The sequence below is a fragment of the Drosophila santomea genome, chromosome 2R, assembly GCF_016746245.2.
Source record: "Drosophila santomea strain STO CAGO 1482 chromosome 2R, Prin_Dsan_1.1, whole genome shotgun sequence".
NCBI classification, from domain to species: Eukaryota; Metazoa; Arthropoda; class Insecta; order Diptera; family Drosophilidae; genus Drosophila; species Drosophila santomea.
This window is the reverse complement of record NC_053017.2, coordinates 14,989,754-15,001,958: the sequence shown is the minus strand read 5'-3', so window position 1 is coordinate 15,001,958 and position 12,205 is coordinate 14,989,754. Positions and strand designations below refer to the sequence as shown.

The 12,205-nt window shown below is 43.5% G+C and overlaps 1 protein-coding gene across 14 annotated transcripts in view; it reads left to right on the top strand.

The window, feature by feature from the left end:
• Positions 1 to 12,205, top strand: part of LOC120445253 (protein grainyhead) — a 39,678-nt gene that overhangs the window by 18,923 nt on the left and 8,550 nt on the right. For 5 of the 14 annotated variants that reach the window (XM_039625532.2, XM_039625529.1, XM_039625531.1 and 2 more), the window contains exons 3-9: positions 620 to 1,022; positions 6,779 to 6,994; positions 7,064 to 7,681; positions 7,995 to 8,218; positions 8,457 to 8,619; positions 10,714 to 10,825; positions 11,409 to 11,503. In XM_039625532.2, coding sequence (XP_039481466.1) covers positions 620 to 1,022; positions 6,779 to 6,994; positions 7,064 to 7,681; positions 7,995 to 8,218; positions 8,457 to 8,619; positions 10,714 to 10,825; positions 11,409 to 11,503 — 1,831 coding nt within the window. Of the gene's footprint in view, positions 1 to 619; positions 1,023 to 3,122; positions 3,307 to 6,778; positions 6,995 to 7,063; positions 7,682 to 7,994; positions 8,219 to 8,456; positions 8,620 to 10,713; positions 10,826 to 11,408; positions 11,504 to 12,205 lie in introns of those variants that run through there. The other 9 variants (XM_039625530.1, XM_039625528.1, XM_039625536.1 and 6 more) reach the window with 5 other exon arrangements.

Here is a 12,205-nt window from a genome sequence, read left to right as displayed (position 1 = left end):
TTCTTTTTCTCCCCGCTCGTGTGTATTTTGGTGTTTTTTCTTTTCTTTTTCATTTTGCACTTGCTGCAGGCTGGATTCTGGTTTGTGGTGGCTGGTTGTTGCCCCGATTGCTCCCATTTGGGCGGGCATCCAGGTTTTGTGAGCAGCGCACAGGTGTCTCCGGCTCCGGCACCGGTGGTGAATGAAATTAGCCTTGCCTCGCAGTTTGCGGCTTGATTGCATGATTGCCCAGGTGATTGGCGAGCGCGGGTTTGATTGATAAGCAGCCTAATGGAGTTATTCCATTCGTGGGGGTGTCGGAATATGCCAGCCAATTGGGCACCATTACTGCAACTGTGAACTATATACTATCTCTCTTACTAGCTAGTTCATCTGCTATGAGGGGCTATTACCTTAAATTGGTTTATTGTTATATATATTTATTAGGTAACCATTGCTATTGGATATTGTGCAGATGTTGGCTTTAAACTATTTTTATAAATTCTCGTTTGCATACGCTGATTAAAGCAATAGTTGCACCTATTAAACACCGACTAATGCCATATATTCCTCTCCCTCTCTCTCTCTCTCTCGCTCTCTCCCTCTCTCTCTCTTTCTGAATCTGTGAATTTTTGAACAGCAGTGGAAAGCTCAATGGCCAGACCACACCTATCGATGTCTCTGGCCTATCGCAAAATGAGATTCAAGGCTTTCTGCTCGGCTCACACCCCTCGTCATCGGCGACGGTCAGCACAACCGGCGTTGTCTCCACGACAACGATCTCGCATCACCAGCAGCAGCAGCAGCAACAGCAACAGCAGCAACAGCAGCAGCAACACCAGCAGCAACATCCCGGCGACATTGTGAGTGCCGCTGGCGTGGGGAGCACGGGCTCCATTGTCTCCTCGGCGGCGCAGCAGCAGCAGCAGCAGCAACTAATTAGCATCAAACGAGAGCCCGAAGACTTGCGCAAGGATCCCAAGAACGGCAACATTGCCGGTGCTGCAACCGCAAATGGACCGGGTTCGGTCATAACGCAGAAGGTAGGCCAACAAAATATTTTCAAAACCAAAAAAAAACAAAAAACAAAAACCAAACATCCTTAAGAACTAATAAGCAGGAGTAGCAAAACTGTAAAGAAAGGTACTTTTACAAATGCCGAGTCCTCTCAGCTGGAAGCTCTCTTAGGAAAAAAACTTAATGGACACGCACGCAAATTTCAATTTAGCAGCAAACACTTCTACACAGAGAAAAAAAAACTAACAATACATTACCAAATCCTTTCAGAATTTGGCAAGCATTTAATAACTATTCTAATGAAAGCAAGTAAAGCAACAATCCTGAAATGTTTCGCGAAATAGCATATAGCAATACTGGGATTTTAACAGTTAAGAGCGATTCTTAGAAAATTATTTATTTTATATAATAACTCTACTTATTTTGTTTTACAAATTATGAAAAGATACTATGTTTTCGTATGACAGATTTGTTTCCACGAATAAGAAGAGCAGAGTGGCTATTGAAATATATCTTTGGCTTAACTCATGGCACCTTTTCTCTCCGTGTACATTGCATGCTGTATGCAATATAAATTTGTATCTGCGGATAAGCTTTGGCTTAGATCGGCAGCCCATGCGATCTCATTCCGAATGCCATTCCGAGACCCATTCCCATACCCACTGTCCATAGCCACCGTCCATACCCATACTCATACCCAATACCCATTCCCACTGCCCATTCACAATCATCATCAGCGGAGTGGACAACCCCAATCAGCGGCGCATCCTGTGTGCTACATCAATTAACGATCTATATTTGTTGTAGCTCTTGCAGTTGTTGTTTGTGTTGTTGTTGCTGCTAGCTGATGCTGCTGGGTTGTAGTTGTTGCTATTGCTGCCGCTGTTGTCTAACAGACCTGCAATTGGTCTGTCAATTGCTGGTGTGAGTGAGCAATGAGTATTAGTGGCTGCAGCCAATACGAATCAGCGTCGTTTTTGTTGTCGTGTCGTCGTCGTCGTCGTTGCTCGTTCGGTTCTATTGAAACGGCGGCAGCAGCAACAACAACAACTACGCTGCCAGGCGACAACCACAGCGGCAGCAACAACTATGTACGCGAGCAACAACAACGCTAGGCTGTGCTGCTGCTGCACGGCCAACTGTTATACGCTCGCAAGCTGTTATACGATCGTATGTGTGCGTACGTGATTTGTATGGTGCTCTCGCTCTCGCACATGCCTCAGGCCATAGCCCCATCGCATTCGCACATCGAACCACTTCCTTTGCACGAAGTTCGAGTTGCACGTTGCAAGCGGACGGGTTGGAAGGCACTTTATCACACTCCCGTCGAACACACACGCAAAGAAAAAAGGAACAACCATAATTAAATGGGAAATTGCAGTAGCAAACACTGGGCGACAATCGGCAGCGATAAGTGCGCACTTCCGGCCGTTCGCCTTCCTTTTCCTTCGACCTGGCTGCGGATTGGCTCCATAAGTGCAGCAAGTGCAACTACAGTCGAACTTCAGTATGGCAAAATAATCCAAAATCAAACATCACAAAATAAAGCAATTATTATGTTTGCCAATTCTTGCTAAGCTTTAAAGTTTAAAGATTATTTAAAAAAAAAACCCTTTAAATCTTTTTTAAAAAAGCCTCCTCTTCGAATTATAGAAGTATATAAAACAAGTCCCTTAACTTACACCTTAATTTAGAATGAAAGTATACATGCAACTTTGATTACCTTATAATATGGCCATACAAATATTATATATACGAGTATGACTTAGTCATGAGAGTGATTCGGAGAAGGCACTCTTATGAATAAGCCATCTCAGTTATGGACAGTTCGCGTTAAGAAAGTCCGACGTTATGCAGCAAGTGCAGCTATTTTTTAATATTGCCATGCCGCCGCAGCTGCAACGCCCTGTCCGGCCCCTCCTTGTCGCTCCCGTTCAGAATATTGCGACAGGCGCGGATTCCAACCATTTTGAACTGATATGAGAGACGGACGGCCCAGTGTGTGCGCGCGTGTGTGCGTGTGTATCTGTGTTCCAACTGGCCGACGCAACAACAGCGGGGATTGCCGCCGACTGGCGACGTCGCAGCGGCTGTCATACCTGGCAGCGATCGGCGGCCTTTAGTCAGTCGTATCACGCTGTCGGAGTAGGATCGTATCGCTTTCGAATCCGATTCCGTAATAGCCGCTCGCTATTTTCCTCGCCGCGATCCGTAACACATCGTATATTGTAACCGAATACCGATATACCGAATACCGATCGATCGGAGGGGATCCAATACGAAATACAACGAAGAAAACAGACAGTGAGTGTAAGTGATACCGATATCGAATATCGAATACCGAGTACTGAGTACCTTTTGCCTGGAATGTGGGCAGTAGTGCAATATTCTGTGGCATATCAATAACGCCAATCCACCTGCGAGTCAAATCTAAACCATGAATCAAACAACAACAGCGCACGCGCAGCAGCACCAGCAGCAGCAGCACAGCAACAAAAACAGCAAAGCACAGCACAGTAAAACAGCAGCAACAACAACTTCACAGCAGCAAGAGCAGTTGCAGCAACAACAATAGCAACAACATTGTGTGTGGGCGCAACGCGTTGCCTTTCAACACCCACGCAGCGAACAAGTTCGCTGCCTAAGTCTTTTGTTTGGCGCGCATTTGCTAAGGCCAAGAATCGAATATTAGAGGGTGGGTGGGCAAGAGTGCGGCTTATAAAATTCATTGAGCAGAACGCAGCGAGTCTTAATTGCCGTCTCCGTTTTTTATTGGGCATTAATTTGCTTGCCAGGGAAAAACAAAACGACAAAAATACGCAAATAAATATTAAATTGCCTCAGTCGATGCACAATTTGCATGCACTCTAATTTATTGTGCATTTGTTGCATTGACAGTTAATTATTCTTAATATTTGTCTTATTAATTTACATACACACAGTCGCCATAGTTTAAAGTCTAAGGTTTCGCCAGCTTAATTTATGATCGAGAATCGGAAAACATATCAATTTTGTACTCTTGGCAATTTATTTATCGCTCGCCAGGCACCGGAAAGTGTAATCATTAGACTCTGACTCTGGCATTTAGATCTTGGATTAGCCAAACAACTCTCTCTCCCTCTCGTTGCTCTATATAAATAGTTAGAGATATATCGCCACATCCAATTACCTCATCGGATGCCTTTCTAATTGCCCCAAATCTCCGTGTGGCTTATCAGTTGTTTATAGCATTCGGCGGATTTCCCCTTTTCGGATCGATTTGCCAAACAGTGCACAAAGTTTCTCCAAATAGTTTTCGATTCCTCATTTAACTCAGATAATTTCCTTAAATGAATCATACGACATTTAAGTGAGTAGTTTCTACAGTTTTCCTAAATTCCAAATGAAATATCGGATTTACCTTATCTTTGATTACAAAATCACTGGATATTATCACTGGATCATCTCATTTTTCATTATCAAAATACGTACGGTTGAGCTACCAAGAACCAGAAACCTAATGCAAAGCGCTTAAAACCGGAAAGCGTTATTAATAATAATTCAATTAATAATGGAAAGCCTACGTGATGTAACAAGATAATTGAACAGACAATGATCCAACAAACAGATTGTTATATTAGACAGGCAGATGAGATTTTCAGAAGAAAAACAATCCGAATCAATTCGAATACCTTAAAACTAATTAAGACAATGTATTCAATATATAATAGGTTTTCGTCTATCAATAACTGAGTACTCTCTCAACGGAAGTTTTAGCATCAACTAAACAATTCGAAAACAACCTTGAAGGTTTATTGCTCTTAATAAGAGTTGAACTGAAATTAAGCTCCAGCATCTAGTAAATTTCCAACACAGCTGAACACTTTTCGAGGGCTGTTAGTCACGGGTTTTCCTTACCGAGAACCACAATTACAACATCAAGGAACCATTAAAAAATATATTTTATGAATGCAAAACAATTTTTGTTTTTTTTGTTGCTCGCATCCATATATGTATGAAGATGTTTTTGTTTTTCTCGGCTTTTCGTTCACTTTATTTCCGAGAATTAACGATATTCATAAAACACGGGCCGAAGAAGAAAAAAGTTTCACTTTTTATCATTCCAAAAGGCATTAAAATAGTTAATTGGCTTTATTTAAATATTTTGTTATTTTTGCCTTTGTCTCGCTACTTGTTGTTGCTAGATTTTGGTGTTTTTTTTATTCCTTCCTCATACATAAATATGTGCCAGAATCGTTTGTCGCTGGTCGCTACTTAGCATAATTCTAAAAGCCCAGCTCCGCACGGCTCATAACCGATAGCTCAGTTATACCATATAGCTACCACAGCTAAATCTCAAGTTGACAACAACAAAAGCTAAAGATTCGGATGCGATTCGGAGTCCGAGAGACACGCACCACAAAAGCCAAATGTTCAAAATCGAAAATCAAAAGCCGAAAGACCAAAAGACCAAAAGACCGAAAGACCAAAAGACCGAAAATCCGACTAACCAACAGCAACAAAGTATCTTTGTCTCCGTGTCTCTGCTCTGCTGGCGGATCGATCGTCGATCGGATTCGTCAAGGCCTTTTCTGACGTTGCACGTTAAAAGTTTAAAATGCAAATTGATTTCGATGAACAAATTTAATTAGCTCGCAGCTAGAATCTTTTACTGATGCTAAATTATACAAGAGACTTCAACCACAACGATCACAAAAAAAAAAATGGAATCCAAAAAATCACAGACGCAGACACAAAAACCTCCGTATAAATTTAAATCAGTAACAACACTGACAGAAAGGCGCTTACACACAAAAGCTAACCGAAATAATCAAAGTAAAGATCATAAATTATTACAAGGGTTCTGCAAGTGTGTGTGGCGATGGCCAAAAGTGTAACAAAAATTACCCCCAAAAAATCTTGAGGTCCAAACGCTGTCAACCGGTTTCGATCAAAGGCCAGCGAAATAGTGACGTCTTTCGGCTGGACCTGTGTCTCTTTGGGGTTTCACTTTCTTTAGACCACAGGCAATCAGCAACTTGTTGCTAATTTTGATCTCAGTCCCCCCAAAATATCTATAAAGATATATATATATATATATGTAGATATAGAAAAAGACATGGATTGACCACACTTTGGTCTGTATTACTTCATTTAGCTTCGTGCGTTTGTCTCCAAAAACGTTTGACATTTTCGGGGGCCAATAAAAAAAAACACTGATAATTAACATATGCATATAGTCATATATATATTTCAAGCCGCATATACATGTGCCGTATATAAATGTTGATTTTTTTCGCGCTTTTTTCTGTATATTTTTTAATTGGTTTCTTTCCACTCGACGACAACAACGAAGACGGCGACTGTTTCATTTCGTTTTCGTATATAGCATTTTATCTTTTTTTTTTTTTTTGGTGTTTATAGCCTTTTATTATAAACTGTACTTGTTGACGTTATATTCAATAAGCTGCTGGCTGCTGTTGTTGTATGAATCATGGCTGAAAGAAAAATCCACATCATGGCCCAAAAGAACGCACGCACAATTTTGTCACCTCGTTTCTGGGGTTTCTGTGCGACCTTCTGCGCTGTGCTGTGCTATGTTGGCCATAAACAACCATCAATCATTGGTCTTTTTGGGCTATTAGCCACAATGACAGAATATCTTGGAATCTCGGTGGATTCCTGGTCAATCGATCACTTACTTAGCCACCGTTTTTTCAATCAGACCTTAGCTTTAAGTGATTCAAGCTCAAAACCCCAACCCAACAAAAAAAAAAAACCAACACACACACCTTTCCCGCAGATCTTGCACGTGGATGCACCAACGGCAAGTGAAGCTGATAGGCCCAGCACACCCAGCAGCAGCATCAGCACTGAAAACACTGACTCGGAGCCACATTCAGCGCCTGGATTAGGATCAGGATCAGGATCAGGATCAAAATCAGGATCGCCGGGAGCCAGGACCACAGACACACTTGAGATGTATGCAACCACGGGCGGCACACAGATCTACCTACAGGTGAGAACTCTGAGTGAGGCGATCGAGCGAGTTAGTGCCATGTGTGACCCAACCACCCACCACCTGCAGACCTCACATCCCAGCACGGCGAGCGGAGCGGGCGGCGGCGCCGGACCCGCTGGAGCCGCCGGTGGCGGCGGTGTGTCCATGCAGGCGCAGAGTCCCAGTCCGGGTCCCTATATCACGGCCAATGACTATGGCATGTATACGGCCAGTCGCCTGCCACCCGGTCCCCCGCCCACCAGCACCACCACGTTCATAGCGGAGCCCTCCTACTACCGGGAATACTTTGCGCCGGACGGCCAGGGTGGCTATGTGCCGGCCAGCACGAGATCCTTGTACGGCGACGTGGATGTATCCGTATCTCAGCCCGGCGGCGTGGTCACCTACGAGGGCCGCTTCGCCGGCAGCGTTCCCCCGCCCGCCTCCACCACCGTGCTCACCAGCGTGCACCACCACCAGCAGCAGCAGCAGCAACAGCAACAACAGCAGCATCAGCAGCAGCAGCAGCAACAACACCACCAGCAGCAACAGCACCATTCGCAGGATGGCAAAAGCAACGGCGGTGCCACGCCCCTCTACGCCAAAGCCATCACGGCGGCGGGTCTAACGGTGGATCTGCCAAGTCCGGATTCGGGCATTGGTACGGATGCCATCACACCGCGGGATCAGACCAATATCCAACAGGTATACCCTTCGCTAAACTCCCAAATGTGAAATCCCACATTGAAAAAACAAAGTAGTACTCTTTGATAATGCGTTGCGTGTCCATTAAAACTTAGCGAATAGAAACCCATAACTTAGAGGTAGTGTGTTGTACATAACACTAAATCAGATAAGAATCGCAATTTAGTAGATTTGTAGCCGAATAGTTGAGTGTGTTTATGCCAAGCGTGACGTGTCCATTAAACCCTAGAATCATTGTATCTTTTATATCTTATATATAATTATTTTTTGGATTTCTTTCTAATTTTCCATACCATCTCATTTGCTTAAACAGTCCTTCGATTACACGGAATTGTGCCAGCCGGGCACGCTGATCGATGCCAATGGCAGCATACCCGTCAGCGTGAACAGCATCCAGCAGAGGACGGTGGTCCATGGCAGCCAGAACAGCCCCACCACATCGCTGGTGGACACCAGCACCAATGGCTCCACGCGATCGCGGCCCTGGCACGACTTTGGACGTCAGAATGATGCCGACAAAATACAAATACCAAAAATGTAAGTGCTTTTAATGGTCCCTAAAGATACAGCTAAAGCTAAAGAAAAGTTAACTGCAATATTAATTACTTCTACTTTCGAATTTACCTTAAATGAAAATTATTTCACTCGAAAATACTTATTGAAAATTAGTACTATACTTTTGAGAGCCCCAAACTTGTAGCATTCATAACATTTGTGATCTTATCTTAACCCTTAACTTAACCCCACTTGTAACCACAATGCGATTTCTAAATAGCTTCACAAACGTGGGCTTCCGATATCACCTGGAGAGCCCCATCAGCTCATCGCAGAGGCGCGAGGACGATCGCATCACCTACATCAACAAGGGTCAGTTCTACGGAATAACGCTGGAGTATGTGCACGATGCGGAAAAGCCCATCAAGAACACCACCGTCAAGGTAGGATCCAAATCTTTATGTTTAAGCATATGGTGGTGCTTAAGGGAAGGGGAGCTTTGTCAATCAAGTTCGTGCTGCTTGTTTTCCATTCTTCGGTGTGTTTTGTTTATGCCATCAACACCACATGAACAGAGAAAATGGGAAATCCTGAGCCGGGGGCAACCCTTCGTTACCAGGGCGATTTGTCAGGGAATCTGTGTCGGCATCGGCTTCTTGAGCGGGGATCTTCAGTGGATAGTCCTACCCCGAGGTGCGATCGCCACCCCTTTGCTCAATTACACCCATCCCATATCCTGCCGCTCAGGGGCACGGCGCAATGATAAATGATACTGAGAAAGCGATTGCGATTGCCATTGCGAGTGCGAGTGCGATCCCTAGATGAGAATTTGAATATTCCGTTCAATGCAAATTGCCGGCAGACTCGGCTCGTCGTCGTCTTTCACGACCAATGTTTGTTCAGGACGATCGCTCAAGGAGTAGGAGCAGCGGGATCAGCAGGAGCAGGACAATACCCGTCAACATCATCAATCAGATAAGCTTAAATGACGTCTGAAGATGCAAATGCAAATTGAAAACTGAACCGTTGAGAGCCGAAGAATGACATCAAAGTTACAGTTGAAAGTGGTAAATGGGTTGAGGAAATGGCCGGAGGAAACGGGAAGCGGAACTTGAGGCTAAGTAAACAACAATTGAAATTTAGGGCATCCGAATACGAATCTGAATCTGAATCCGAATACGAATCCGCATACGAATCCGAGTCCTAGTCATTTGCATACGCAAAGAGTGCGATAAAAAAAAGGAGAAGTATGAATAAGGAACGAAACTTGCAACAAAAACTTCAAGAAACGTAGCCAAATGAAACGCCGAGATCTTCAGATACGAGGAGCTTAACCTTCCCTACACTTCTCAAGTTCTCGGCCAGGCCCCTCCAGCACTCAGATTACCATAAAAGTGCCATATTTTGCAAGGCTCGACCAAAAAAAAGTGTCAAAATTAATTTACGAGTTTATTTGTTTAGAGCCGCGCGCCCTTTTGCCATCGAAATGGAAAACTTCCCAACACTCTTGGGCATTTGCATAACGAAAATCTAACGGGGAAAACTGATTCAAGAAAAATGGGTAACGAATCGGGAGAAAAAACGGAGTATAATTTACGAGCTGATTAGCCCATGAATATGTAAAAACTTACGCAGTCCCCCGAAGAAAACACACAAAAATATTTATGCAGTAATCAGCTAAACCCCGACTCCTCAAGAAAAAGATGATCCTTTCTTTTCGGGGGTTGCTTGCAATTTCGAAACTGTTTCCTTTAACGCGTTTTTTCTGATTTTGGAAAACTCTTTCGCTATCTCTGCGCATCTTTAATTATTCAAAATGTAAAAAAATAGACACAAAATAATAGACGAAATATGCAAATGCTGGGAAGACAATAGGTAACCTCGATGAGCAGAAGAAACCAAATGAGTTGGACGTTTTTCTGCTAAATCGAATTCGTCCTTTTGTCCTCGCAGGGCCTAATCCTTTTGACTTTAAAGGCGTAGGGTGCGATCTGCCGAGTTGTGAGTTGTGTGTCACAACGCATATATGTCAGAGCAATGAACCCGGCAAAGGAGCCACCCATCCTTGGGATAGTATAAACGGATTAGGACCATGTCTGGCAAAAATCAACGCCAGACATGGCATTTCCTCACAGATAAGGATCATCACTCGCCCAGATCGCTTTCTAGATCGGGATGGTGAACGAAACTGAGAGCGAATTGTCCCTTGGTCTATTAAGGCTGTTTGTTTTTTAGATTTACCTTTCCAATTACACAGATAAAATCAAATTTGTAAATTTTTACTTTCAAAATTTATTCCACTGCTAGAATGAACACAAGCTGCCTGTGATTAAAATGTACATTAGAATAGCTAAACTCTAAAAAAGGAAATAGTAAAATCTAAGCAGGCAAATAAGTTAAAGATATTATACTTTGCTAGCTAGTTCCCTAAGTTTATTTAAAATACTTAATGCTGAGATGAGTTAATTTTTAGTGTCTCCTTAACTTAGTCCCACACTTAATTTAATAACCAAATGTGCTTTCTGTTTCCGACGCAGAGTGTGATCATGCTAATGTTCCGCGAGGAGAAGAGTCCCGAGGATGAGATCAAGGCCTGGCAATTCTGGCACAGTCGTCAGCATTCCGTGAAGCAGAGAATCTTGGATGCAGGTGCGTAAAACCAACATGGACTTCCCAATCAATCCCCCCAAATCCCACCAACTTGACCAGTTCGAGCAGCGAAGTCCAGCAGCGTCGACTGCTGGACTGTCCATTTGTATTGTCTAGTATTTCTAGCAGTAAATTGTTGCTTTTTATTGAAAGGCCCGCAACGTTCCAGGAGAGTTATGACATTGATAAACGCGCATCGCGCGGCGGCAGCAACTGCGCTCCGTTTGTTTGATTGCAGATAATCTTGCTGGCTATGTGTATGGCTATGGCTATGGTTGTGGTTGTGGCAGTGGCATTGGCAACCTGCAACTTGCAACATGAAGCTGCAGCGACTGCTGCTGCCTGGCCCATCAAACATAACTCATTAGGCACTTGTCACTGGATGGCAACGCAGAAATTTCCTTAATTGTTAATACAAACATATTTTCCAATGGTCCGAAGCTCTCGCCTCTGTGTTTACCCCATTCAACTCCTTCCAACTCCATCGCTGGCACTTCTTTTGCTGCGTCTTTAAAACCCCATGATCCATCCCCACACCCGAAACCCCCTCTGATTATCCGCTTGGACTGCTCTTCTTCTCCAGATACGAAGAACTCGGTTGGCCTCGTTGGCTGCATCGAGGAAGTGTCGCACAATGCCATCGCCGTCTACTGGAATCCGCTGGAGAGCTCAGCCAAGGTAAGTTCTGCTCATTCTAGATCTCATTTCTACGGCAATCGGCCGGCAAGTGGTTATGGAATTTTTGTGTACCCTTTATCTGTAGGGGTATGTGCTGTTCTCATAAACTTGGATGCCTAACCAATAAACAGGACATACTACACAGTTTATAAGTGTAAAACAGGATTAAATGAGGCTAGGGAACCATAGATATTATTTGATACGATAGATAATGACAAAGTATGTTTAGAATTCTTAACCAATTCCAGGGTATTCCTAGGTCTTCATCATCAATTGAATTCTTTGTGCTTTCATGTGTTTTTCCCTCCCAACCATTTTGTTTACTTCGAGCGCCGCCTCAATTAAAAATGAAAAAAAAGCAAAAAATTAAGCGCGACACTTTTATGAAGCAAAATGAGATAGCAGATACCCGCAAAGTCCTCTCTATATCGTTCTATATGTATGCATGTGTGTGTGTGTGTGTGTGTACTTGTGTCTGTGAGCCAAGAATTAATTTCTGATTTATTTTCAATTGCGAGTAAAACGCAAATTATTCAAACAGCGTCGCCATTGCCCCAGCCAACTGTATCCATCCCTTTCTGGCGCCCGCTGTCCGGCATTTGCCCTCTCGCTCGCACTCGCCACGAGTAGCCGTATCTTTTTGCCTCAAAAGAATAATTTATGCATTTATTTATTTATGACACTTAGTTTTAATCACTTACT